Below are 12,997 nucleotides of genomic sequence, written 5' to 3' on the forward strand. Positions count from 1 at the left end.
CTTACAGTTAATGTAGCCTTAAGTAAAGCCTAAGTCGCGCACGCAAAAAAGCCTGAGAATTACATATGCTGACCGCCGTTTTCACGGTACTGAATGACCGCAGCACACGGTCTAGCTTCTGGTAATTTTAGAGGGAAACCATACACATATCTCATCTGCTGTCTTTGAAATGTTGACGGCGCCAGCCATGAAATTCCAAAAATTCTGCCAGCTCACTAATGCATTCGCAAATATTAAAGTTTGGAATGACCGTCTCGTCAAAATTATTTCCCGGAAGACGAGCAAATCTCAGACAAAGGACCGGAAAATATGTAACCTAAAAATTTCGACGTTCCAAGCGTTCACATTGTTGCTCACTGAATATCCACTCACAATGTCATCGCATTCTTTGACCATATAAAACTTGTTTATTCTTTATTCAAAGAAAAAAGTATTCAACTTCTTTCTGTGCCTCTCATGCAGTTTGATATTGCTCTGTCAAAGTCATTTCACAGTTTGGTGGGTTCAATACCACATACCTTCATGGAAAAAAAAAAAGCTGTGCAAATTCGAGTTCTTTCTTTCTGTTGCGGCTACGGTAAAAATAAAGCGCTTTCCTTGCCCCTCCGCTCTCTCTGTTATTCTCTCCCTCTCTCTCTCACTTTAATTTTTAAGCTGTGTTTGAGCGAGGGAAAGAATTACAAGGAAAAAACCTAAAGAGACTGTGTCAATGTAATAAAAAAAGTGAACGAGAGACGATTTCTTGCAGTAATTTACTTCACTGGTATCTGTATTACATTTTCATATATACAGTGGCGAAATGTTATCGTCAACAGCTGTATGGTGAAGAAAAAGTGCACGTGCATGTAGTTTTTCCATTGTAACGTATTTCTTCCGTGTGTTGCGTGCAGTTGCTAGGTTTGTATAGGCCTGCTTCTGAACTGTATAGGTCGGTGATTCCGTGCAGCGAGACTACATTTGCGAGACGTCATGTGCGTCAGGTTTCGTTGCTATTACACCGGCAACACATATGCAGCGTGTAGGTTACAATTTGACAACGTAATACTTTTTTGTTTTAGTTAACTTTCAGGTGCGTAAAAATGTAGCCGACAAAACTCGCGATTTTGTTGACACTGTAGTGTAAAAAAAAATCGAAGTTCGTTCAATATTCATTACTTATGGCAGCAGCTGCTAGAGCGTGCTATGGCGATTTTCGTCGGATCTGGGGGATCAATTAACTTTAAGGATTTACACTGTAGTCGCGCGTGATTCTTTATTTTAGGTAAAGAAGTTGATTGATAATGAGTCAAGCGTCTAGTAAATATGTTCGTGAAATATAAGTGCATATTTAGAATTAAATAAAGATCATGTCTTCTAATTTATTGATATGTGTAGTTGAGTGCCCCAAAACCGCTATATGAATATGAGAGATGCCATAGCGGAGGGCTCCAGAAATTTTCACCACCTGGGGTTTTTTAGCGTTCACCCAAACCTGAGCACACGGGCCTACAGCGTTTTCGCTTCCATCGAAAACGCAGTCACCGCAGCCGAGATTCGATCCCGCGACCTGCGGGTCAGCAGCTGAGTACCTTATTCGCTAGACCACCGCGGCGGGGCAAGATAATGTGTTTTACCCTGTGGATAATTTTGTCCCATAGACGTTCCTAAAATTAAGTAGAGGGTGTTATAGTTAATTTGCCTAGTATTCGTGCTTTCAGCTTCGAACACACTTGTATATTTATTTATTTGTTATGTTTGTTTATTTTGTTTGTTTATTGCCGTGTTTTGTTTTGTTTGAAGTAAAATGAAAACAGACCGTTGTGAACATATATAAGCTGATTTGGTTTGGCGAGCCTGACAAGGCCAAGGTGGTGAATCGTAATGGCGAAACCTTTGCTGAAGGTTGTCTTACGGCAAAGCAGATTCAGGCCAGACGTAGCCCAACAGAGCTCAAAGAGTTCAGATTAGACAAACTTCTGCACTACCCATCATTCCCATGCTGGCTGAAGCACCGTACGTTGCAGCTTCTTTAGACGCTAGTTACCTCTAATGTATTTGTAGGAAACTCTGTGGATAATTCGATGACGTCTTTATGCTATCACCCAATGTGCAGGGGTGGTCAGTGTTTAACGAAGAGCTTGACATCAGTTCGAAACTGTAAGAACCAGTTTTCTTGCAGGGAAGTTGCGTAGCCTAAATCTTACTGAGCGTTCAAATTTCTCTCAGGGGACGTGCCTTCAACCAGAATTGCGTTTGCCACTTTCTAAGACGCTCACCGTATATGAAGTTACACGAACAGTCATGCTGTCGCATAACACCGTGTCCCAGTGTATTATTCGTTTATTGTGGTGGAGAAGTGGTTACGGTGTTTTGATGCTAGCTCGAAGGTCGTGGGTTTGATTCCGGCCGCGGCAATTGCATTTCGATGGGGGCGAAATGCTATAGGCCCGTGTGCTGTGCAATGTCAGCGCACATTGAAGAACACCAGGTGGTCGAAATTTCCGTATAGCCCTCCACGAACGGCGTCTCTGAAAATCGCATCGTGATTTTGGGACGGGAAACTCCGGGTGCTATATTCTATGGTTCAAACTTTTACTTATCCTACAGCTGCTGTCTTAAGCCATTATTCGTATAGGAACAGTTTCCGCCAGTAAGTAAAAAGACATTTGCGGCGACCGCACTGTGGAGTCATCAGCAGTTCCTTCGCATTCAATGACAACGCAACGCGTTTAGAAGCAGTGCTCGGAACTATTAGACCTGCATTGTTGGGGGCGAAAGGCAGGCGCCCTATATCACACTGTCCTGTCGCTGGTTCGGAAACTCTCTCTATCGTCAAGGAAATGATCCAACGCACTTGCGCGAATGACGCGACGCCGTCGCTAATGCGTTGTTGGCTCCGTGAGAGATTGCCCTTGGGGACGTGGTGCGGCATCTGATGGCGCAGAATGGTCGCAAGATTTTATATATATATATATATATATATATATATATATATATATATATATATCAACCTGGCTGAAACGTAGAAAAAATAAAAAGCTTTCGTTTAGCCCGTCCTCCACTTCATGGTATTTTTTCACTGGATCCAAGGACACCTTCTTTTTCATATATATATATATATATATATATATATATATATAGATATATATATATATATATGTGTGTGTGTGTGTGTGTGTGTGTGTATATATATATATAATTTACAGATAATACGCGACGCCGTATCGACGAGGCTGCGGATGAGATGTATTAAACCAGCAGTAATGGCGTGGTGACCACTCCACTAGCGATCGAGCGGAGAGCGGAGACAACCCTTCGTCTTCTTCGGAAGGCACACACGCACGTCGCCGCCCAGAATATCAATATGCATAATGCATGCATGTAGCAAAATCCCCGGTGGCTGAGCGCCGTCTCGGCGCATCTAAATGTCAACGTCAGTGGGAGAGTTGTAGGGCTTCAGGCGCGCAACATGTAGAATATCGGTAGCCTGTGGAGCACACGAAGGCGACGGGGCGATAGGACCAATTTCATGTCGCAGGAGTAACCACACGAAGGACTCAATATAGACCAGTGTATTGAGTAAGCAGTTTTTCTGACAAGCCAACTCGACGGGTCGGACACCAGATCAGTACCAAAGAACTGGGCGAAAAGTGTACGTCGTGGTGTCATTGATTATACAAGCGGCGTTGCCTCTTTTGAGAGGTCATAAGGCGCGTACGGGTGATTTCGCGTGCGTGAGTGGCCCGAGTGATATCGTCTATGGCATATTCACTGGTCGGTACTGCAGGGAACGGTATGACGGTGTCTAGAGGCAATGCGGGTTCTCGGCCAAACAACAGAAAAAGTGGAGAGTAACTGGTTGTGTCATGACGCGAAGAATTGTAGGCCAATGAGACGTATGGCAACGCAAGACGATCCGTGAGTCCATTGGTCTGCGGATGGTACGACGTAGCTTGTTCCTCGTTTCACAGGAATGCAAGATGTCGGCTATGACCTTCGACAAAAAGGTGCGGCCACGGTCTGTAAGCAGCTGCCGTGGAGGTCCGTGTTGCAAAATCACGTCTTTGACAAGGAAGTCGGTGACATCTGTGGCGCAGCTTGTTGGAAGAGCTCGTGTGACGGCATGACGCGTGTTGCACTCGGTGGCTACGGCTATCCACCTGTTGCCTCAGGAAGACTAGGGGAATGGGCCAAGCAGGTCTAAGCCGACGCGGAAGAACGGTTCTGATGAAATATCAAGTGGTTAAAGGCGTCCGTCGGGAAGCGTCGATGGTATTTTGCGGCGCTGACATTTCTCACAAACCGCAACGTATCTTCTGAATGAGCGTCCAAGCCCTGGCCATAAGAAGCATCGACGTATTCGGTCGTAAATGCGTGACACACACAGGTCACCGGCAGTCGAAAGGTCATGAAGTTCATGTAGAACTTCCGAGCAAAGGTGTTTCCGAGCGAAGGTGTGAACTTCTGAGTGAAGGTGCGAAGCAGCAGGGCTGGATCATCCGGCTCAAAATTTTGGTAGTATAATACACCATCGCGGAGCACGAATAAGCGATGGGACTGATCGAAAGATGGTGATTCGAGGCTCTCGACTATAGCACGTAAGTACGCATCACGGCGCTGCTCGTCACCGATGCATGTCATTTGCGAGAGGGAAAAGACGCAAGGGTTGGTGTCGGTGTCAGGGATAGTGCTCGATTCAGAGACCGGGTAGCGGGACAGGCAGTCTGTATCCTGATGTAGGCGTCTGGACTTGTACGTTACCATGTAGGTATACTCTTGCAGTTACACAGCCTAGCACCTGAAACGGCCAGTAGGATTCTTCAGTGACGTAAGCCAACATAGCGCATGATGAACAATTATTACAGGAAAAGTTGTGCCATATAAATATGGGCGGAACTTTCAGACGGCCCAAACAAGAGCTAGACATTCACGCTCTGTAATAGAAAAGTTGCGCTCAGCAGCTATGAGGAGGCGGCTAGCGCAGGTGACAACTCGGTCGTGTCCCCGTTGGCGTTGGGCTAAGACGGCTCCGATCACGTGACTACTATAGCATCGGTTCGGAAATCTGTCGGAGCGGATGAGTCAAAATGAGCCAATATAGGTGGAGTCGTCAGTGGCGTTATTGGGTGATAAAAACCAGCAGCTTGGTCGTTACCCCACGTAAAATTGACGTCTTTCTTCAGAAGCTCAGTGAGGGGTCGAGTGATGGTTGCGAAATCTTTCACGAATCTTCCAAAATAGGAACAAAGTCCTACGAAACTCCGGACATCTTTGACTGACGGGTACAGAAAAACTGGTGACTGCACAAATTTTCTCCGGGTCCGGCTGCACACCTGATTCGTCGACAAGGCGACGCAACACTGTAATTTGCCGGCGTCCGAAGTGACACTTAGACGAGCTTAATTAATTGAAGGCCTGCAGTGCGAAGATGTCGAGAATAGCTGACAAACGCTGAAGGTGGGTCTGAAATGTTGTGGAATTTAAAACAACATCGTCAAGATAACAGAGCCATGTTGACCATTTGAACCCTTGTAGCAGAGAGTTCATCATGCGCTCGCACGTGGCTGGGGCGTTGCATAGCCCAAACGGCCTGACCTTGAACTGGTATAGGCCGTCTGGAGTTGGAGTTACAAACGCATTCTTTTCTTGGTTTTTTTTCGTCGACAGCAATCTTCCAATAGCCGCAACGCAGGTCTATTGAAGAAAAGTATCGGGTGCCGTGGAGACAATCGAGAGCGTCATCGATGCGGGGCAAAGGGTAAACGTCCTTTTTCGTGATTATATTCAGATGGCGGTAATCAACGCAGAAGCGCCACGTGTCATCTTTCTTTTTAACGAGCACAACGGGGGACGCCCAAGGGCTCGAAGAGTGTTCAATAATCCCTTTGGCTAGCGTTTTCGGTGCTCATCTGATGAGCACTCATTATAGACACTTGATCTCCGGTATCGACTAACGCCATAAAAAAATATATATATATATACCGTCCACATACACCTCAATCATGTTACAATCAGTGGGGAGCGTCAACGGAGGATTTGGATCAGTCGCAAATGATGCAGCACTACCTCCCGGAGCTGCATGATCTAGTTTTCCGTCCGAGAAGGTCCATAGTTGACCGGCGATGGATAGCGGCATGGTTGGAGAGATGGGGAACGGTGTCGTTGAGGTGACGGCGAACGAGCGGTGGAGCGGCTGCTAGGGACGTCGGAAGTAGGATACACACGACTGGGCGAACACCGACGGGAGTCGTCGTATGGGCGAGAAGAGGAAAATGGGCTCCTGGTTAGGGGCGTCCAAGTGCTCCGACAGTAGCGGGAGACATGGCCAACTCGGGCGCAGCGGAAGCAGATCGGCTTGTCGTCTGCAGTTCTCCATTCTGTCGGATTGTGAGATTGCGGAAGAAAATATAAGTCATGGTGTGGTGCATTTATTGTCATCGGTCTGGAGGCGGGTCGGGAGACAGAGCAGGCCACAGGAAAACCGAGCTTTTCAATTTCTTGCCTCACTACTGCTCGAATAACGGAGACCGCCGGAGGCGTTTGTACGGCGCCATGGTCGAGATATCGCTGCGGTTAACACTGATTTCTGATTTTCGAGGCTGACCTCTCCTCCTCCTCATTAAACACCTTCTTCATCTTCTGATGTTCTGACAAACTATACTGTTGCTGAATAGATTTCCTCTCATTACAACAGAAGAGTGTTTTATCACGGGTCCGTTTTCACAAGCGAGAGTCGAAGCAGTGCGAGCAATGTTTGTGGTACCACAGTAAAATGTTTCTGTAACAACAGGCACCATATTACCACAACAGAAATATTCCTGAAGTACCGCCCAAAATTCGTTGTGACGCAACAGGAACATGCTTGCACAACAGACCTTAAGAAGCCTTATGAAGAGTGAATAGGGTTACAATGGCGTGTCATATCCCAAAACAAAACAAAACATTATAATTTCGTGTCATATTCTGCTGTATTTTTCAACTGGGTTTCTCCATTACAACGTCTTTCACATCGTCCACTTTTTGCATAATTTCTATTTTTTTAAATGTTGTCATTCCAGCCGTCACATTTTTTGAAAGCCACTGATCCTGCTCAAAGAAGTCATAGTTTTGAAATGCATTACCGCCTTCCTTTTACTACACTCTTTCAAACACATGCATTATAAGCGTTGAACTTGGTTTGCTGCGTGCGTTTCTTTCTTTTTATGTTTGTTTCTGAACTATCGTTTGCTAGAAGCCTTGGAAAACAATGAGTATTTTTTCTTTAGATTTTATGACCCCCTTGAGGAACATTTATTCTTGCGAAGGGTGGGTGTTCGCGGTCCAATATGGAAGACAGATCCGAATCGATATAGACAGACAGATATAGATCGGTACCCCAAAAGCTTACATAAGATTGGAGACAGGTATAGCTTATTTTTATTGCAAGATGTGTAGGAAGTTCTAGCGTCGTTATCAAAGGACTGCTGCGCGTCCTATATTTGCTTCATCGTGATAACTTTTTTCTTTCTCTCACTTCTTTCCTGATTTGACCCTTTAGCTTCATTTTAATTTCTTTTGATATATATTTGTTACTTGTATCGTCGCTGTTATATTTAAATGTCTCTCGTGTAAGCACTTACTTCCTTCATTTAGTACTGCTGAACATCATTTCATTACTGCATGCGCTGTCATTTGCCTCGGGTGAATTCAGCGCCGGCAAAGAAATTCTGCTAGATTCTAACATGTAGTTAGCATCACAAGCTTAGTGTCTGGGGCAGGCTGGCATCTTCGTGGAGTTTTCCTAATAACTCCGAGAGGAGTTGCTGTTTTTCGTGAAGTGATATTTACCTTATCGGTCATCGGCGAATAGCCACATAAAAATAAACAAATAAAGATTCTGCAGAGACCACGTACATTGGAAATCGATGTTATTCGGAGCAAAAGCATGCAAACTGGCAGTGTTGTTTTTTTAAGCGAAACGTTAGGAAGTTGTGCTAACGATATCAACACATGTAAACACAGTCATACGTAAAACCACCACATATATTTTTATCACCAGTTGCTTACAGTTGCGTAACGATGCTAACAGTAACATGGATATCAGCAACACCAGATGCGGAACGCTTATACAAAGCGCTGCTCCTCGCGAGGATCAGTAGCCCTGTACACTTCTACATAAATAAACTTGAGCGGATGACACCTGACTACAATTGATGTTAACCTGACGGGACGGCTGTATCGTAGGAGCACATATGTAATGTTTAAACGTCAGCACTGCAGCCCCGCCGCGGTGGTCTAGTGGCTAAGGTACTCGGCTGCTGACACGCAGGTCGCGGGATCAAAATCGGCTGCGGCCACTGCTTTTCTGATGGAGGCGGAAATGTTGTAGGCCCGTGTGCTCAGATCTGAGTGCACGTTAAAGAACCCCAGGTGGTCGAAATTTCCGGAGCCCTCCACTACGGCGTCTCTCATAATCACATGGTGGTTTTGGGACGTTAAACCCCACATATTAATTAGTCAGCGCTGCAAACTACAATTGGCGTTTCATGAACATTAAGCTCTGTTTGAAAGGTGGTTCTGAGACCTGGCGTAGATCTATGGTACAATACTTGATTGCCAAGCACAATGCTAGACTTCGTTCCTGCTAGGACAATCACGTGCATTCTCTGCACTCGTCCCATCAACGGTGCCGATGTCCGCTTTTTCTTAACACTCAAGCGTTAAAATCACCCATGTGTGTGTTCTCGCAGTTGCTAGGTATAAATAAATTGTCAAACACCTGTTGCACACACCCGCATACTAGTGGCCTACGACGTACGAGACGAGATTGTGACATTATTCGTGTCAAGACGAGTCGTATTCGTCAAATCATTTCACCCTCCCCTACTAACGACAGTGCCAAGACATAAGTGGCCAGACAGACTGACAGACAGATAATATATATATATATATATATATATATATATATATATATATATATATATATATATATATATATATATATATGAAAAGAAGTGTATACTTAGGGCTCGCTCGTTTTTCCGTGTTTGACACAACATTAATGAGATCTAACAGACAATAACGCCAAAAAAAGCATAGAAGGCGTTAGTAGATATAATTGTAATGTAAATTCTAAGAAAGAAAAAGTGGCTGAAAGATAACTTGTCTTGGGCAGGAACCGAAGCTGCGACCTTCGAATAATGCGTTCGATGCTCTACTACTGAGGTGAGCTACTACGGCAGCACTATATATATATATATATATATATATATATATATATATTATTATCAGCCTGACTACGTCCACTGCAGGACAAAGGCCTCTCCCATGTCCCAAGTTAACCCGGTCCTGTGCTTGCTGCTGCCAATTTATACCCGCAAACTTCTTAATCTCATCTGCCCACCTAACCTTCTGTCTCCCCCTAACCCGCTTGCCTTCTCTTGAAATCCAGTTAGTTACCTTTAACGACCAGCCGTTGTCCTGTCTACGCGCTACATGCCCGGCCCTTGCCCATCAATATATATATATATATATATATATATATATATATATATATATATATATATATGACTTCTTTGTCAGCTGCGAGCCCGTAATAAGTTCACGTGCTACATGACGCCGCAGAGGCTCATGAAGAGTGTGCCACACTCGCCACCATGGCTACTGGTGGCGCTAACTGACTCTTCCACGTTTAAACTCACATATATACCCAGTAAAGTGGCTGGAGGATAGCCGGCGTGGTAGTTCAGTGGTAGAGCATCGAACGTGTTATTCGAAGGTCGCAGGTTCGGTTCCTGCCCAAGGCAAGTTATCTTTTCACCCACTTTTCTTTATTAACAATTACATTACCATCGGGTTAATAACTTGCCCTATACTCTCTTTGGCATCATTGCCTGTTATATATATATATATATATATATATATATATATATATATATATATATATATATATATATATATATATATAAGGAGAATCATCAAATCATCAAAGTGACAATGTTGGCAACATTTCACTATGTTGTAACATAGCACATAGCCTCGTAACAATTTCATTCTCCCGTAGGAACATAATTAAGTTATTACTGTTGTGATGGAAAACTACACCTTGCTTATAGATAGATAGATAGATAGATAGATAGATAGATAGATAGATAGATAGATAGATAGATAGATAGATAGATAGATAGATAGATAGATAGATAGATAGATAGATAGATAGATAGATAGATAGATAGATAGATAGATAGATAGATAGATAGATAGATAGATAGATAGATAGATAGATAGATAGATAGATAGATAGATAGATAGATAGATAGATAGATAGATAGATAGATAGATAGATAGATAGATAGATAGATAGATAGATAGATAGATAGATAGATAGATAGATAGATAGATAGATAGATAGATAGATAGATAGATAGATAGATAGATAGATAGATAGATAGATAGATAGATAGATAGATAGATAGATAGATAGATAGATAGATAGATAGATAGATAGATAGATAGATAGATAGATAGATAGATAGATAGATAGATACGCTGAAAGTCGCTGAAGTTCGCTAAGGAATGCATCGCATCTAAAAAAACAATTTTACTCGCTCTGCAAGCAACATACTTTGCAATCAGCATTTTCTTTTTCATGTCCCCACCGTAAATAATTTTAGCAACCAGCGTCGATGGACGTTGCAGCGAGGAAAGTGCTCCTGTTCGTAGCTTGTTCACAATTTTAGTATCATAATTGTTCATTGCGAACATGGCACCCTTACATCACGACTTCACCATTTTGCTATTGTATGCACGCAAGGCTTATTTTTTTCTCCTTTTGTGTCTCATGCAGAACGCAAGAAGTGCCGGGAGGTGTGGCCGGACGCGACGTCAGAGCGCGTCTTCAACGTGTACCTGGACGTGACCCTATTCCTGCTGCCGCTAATCATTATGTCGTTCGTGTACAGCTGCATCTGCGCCACCCTCTGCCACGGCATGAAGCTCGACAACAAAAGTACGCTGTGCTGCTGCTCGCTAGTCCGCCGGGCCTTGGCGCGCCGATGCAGGGGTTGCGCCGCCCCGACGCCCGAAACTGAACAGCACCCCTCAAGTGAGACTGCGGGCACATACGTAGCTTCGCTGGCTAGACACCCCAATTACCTCACCCGTACTAACCCGCCAGCAACAACATCGCTAACCTTGGCCGCATCCCTAACAACGCCCACGTTTGCGTGCATGCACTCAGCACGTGACAACATAACCCCTAAATCTACACACAGTCCTTCGCGTTAGACTTCCGCTACTCAGGAGTCCAGTCATGGTAGAAGAAGCGATCTTCTCGGAATTTTACATTTTTTTTACATTCTTGTTTACTTTTGTAGATGCCGCCATGATGAAGAGCTATCCGACATTCTCAGCAACTGAGGAACAATATAGAAAAAAAAAGCTCGAGCAGATTTCACGTTTTGGGCAAATAGGTGTTCAACGAAGCAGTCAAGAAGTTGCTTGCTATGCCACACCCTTTGACACTGAGCCGAGCATAATGAGAAACAGTGACACCGTTGCGTAAGTAGAATAGGTGTGTACATAACCCAGGAGGTAGAACGATTCAGGACGACGTCCTTGAGTACCCTTTTAATTGCGCCTAAGGAGGAATTTGTTTCTACCGGGACTGCTAGTGCATGTCACATACTCGGTGTTGAAGAAAGCTTTCTGAATACTTTCAGATAGATAATCTGCTCCGCTATATGGCATGTTGATACGCTTTTGACAGGCTTCACCGTACGCGCTGTTCAGTGCTTCCAAGTGAATGAATCCAGTGCACCAGACGAAGAGATACGTACCGTAATATAAAGATATGCTTGTATGTACTTAACATTTTTTTTTGCATGTATGTCCATTTTGACATTGTATGCTTCATTTTCCCTTGAAGAGAGACACTAAAGGGAAATATTAGCGGTAATTGTTGAATTAGTGGTCCAGAAACCTCGTAGTGCTACTTTCGTACCAAGGAAGTGCTTATTTTGAAATAAAATCACGTTTTAGGGCTCCGCCTCGCGTTAGCGCACTACAAATTACCCGCCGAATTAGTGGACTCTCTCACGTAACTACTACTGTGCCCAACGTTCCTCGCCTTTGCTACGCGGCCTCCAACACCAAAAGCAGCAGAGTGAGTGTAGCGGGAGTGACAGTAGAAACAACGGTCATTAACCACTTCTGCGCTCTCGGAGGCCGTGGTCCTGCTTGCTTGGTTCAAATGGGCTACGGCGTCCCTGGATACGCTCCCTACGGGAGCAGAGTAGCGCATAGGTTAGCTATTCTTCCTGGTTAACGACCAGAGTTACGCGGCGAAGCCGCGCTATTTTTTTTTTTTTTTTTGCAGGCTACTTGCTTAAGACTGTCTTTGATCGCCAGTCGACGGGCCTATTGTGTCAAAGACCGGCGAAAAAAGAACAAACACCAGCTTTCGCGAATGTGCCATGAGAGTTCAAAAGAATTTTGTTTCATTTGTTTGGCAAAGGTGTAGCATTGTGCCGAATAACATGCACCGACGCTGCCGCATGGTCAAGTGGCGCCAGCTATGCAAGATAATTCATTCGAACATTTCATTCCTACCTCAAAGCACTTCGCTTCAGTCACAGAACCAGCGTAGTGAATCGTAGTTATGCGCAGTATGCCTTTTTTTATCTAGTGAACTTTCTCCGTGTGTGAACGAAAAAAAAATATCATTCTTGCATTTTGTGGGGTTCAGCTATTCTTATTAACTTTTTTCTTAATATCATAGAAATAAAAAGATACGCAAAAACGCATATCAGAAACACGCACTGACAAATAAAAATGGCAGTTTTGTGTACCTACTGAAGATGGAGAAGTGACTGAACGCGCATGGAGATATGAGCAAGTACACTGCCAGAATGCGCTGCGTTTATCAGTTTAATGCCGCAGCCTATTCGCAGCCTATTCGCCTATTCATATGTTCGAACGATGTGTAGAGGTATAGAAAAAACACATTGCCTTTTTATAGGCACAAAGTCTTATATTTCCA

At 44.1% G+C, this 12,997-nt stretch overlaps 1 protein-coding gene across 10 annotated transcripts in view; it reads left to right on the forward strand.

Annotated features, from left to right (window-relative positions):
* LOC119170175 (cholecystokinin receptor type A) overlaps positions 1–12,997 on the forward strand; it is a 282,014-nt gene that overhangs the window by 212,074 nt on the left and 56,943 nt on the right. For 8 of the 10 annotated variants that reach the window (XM_075878795.1, XM_075878762.1, XM_075878768.1 and 5 more), the window contains exon 3: positions 10,805–11,062. In XM_075878795.1, the coding sequence (XP_075734910.1) occupies positions 10,805–11,062 (258 nt within the window). The remainder of the gene's footprint in view (positions 1–10,804; positions 11,063–12,997) is intronic. The other 2 variants (XM_037421255.2, XM_037421256.2) reach the window with 1 other exon arrangement.

The sequence above is a fragment of the Rhipicephalus microplus genome, chromosome 2 (assembly GCF_043290135.1).
Source record: "Rhipicephalus microplus isolate Deutch F79 chromosome 2, USDA_Rmic, whole genome shotgun sequence".
Taxonomy (NCBI): Eukaryota; Metazoa; Arthropoda; class Arachnida; order Ixodida; family Ixodidae; genus Rhipicephalus; species Rhipicephalus microplus.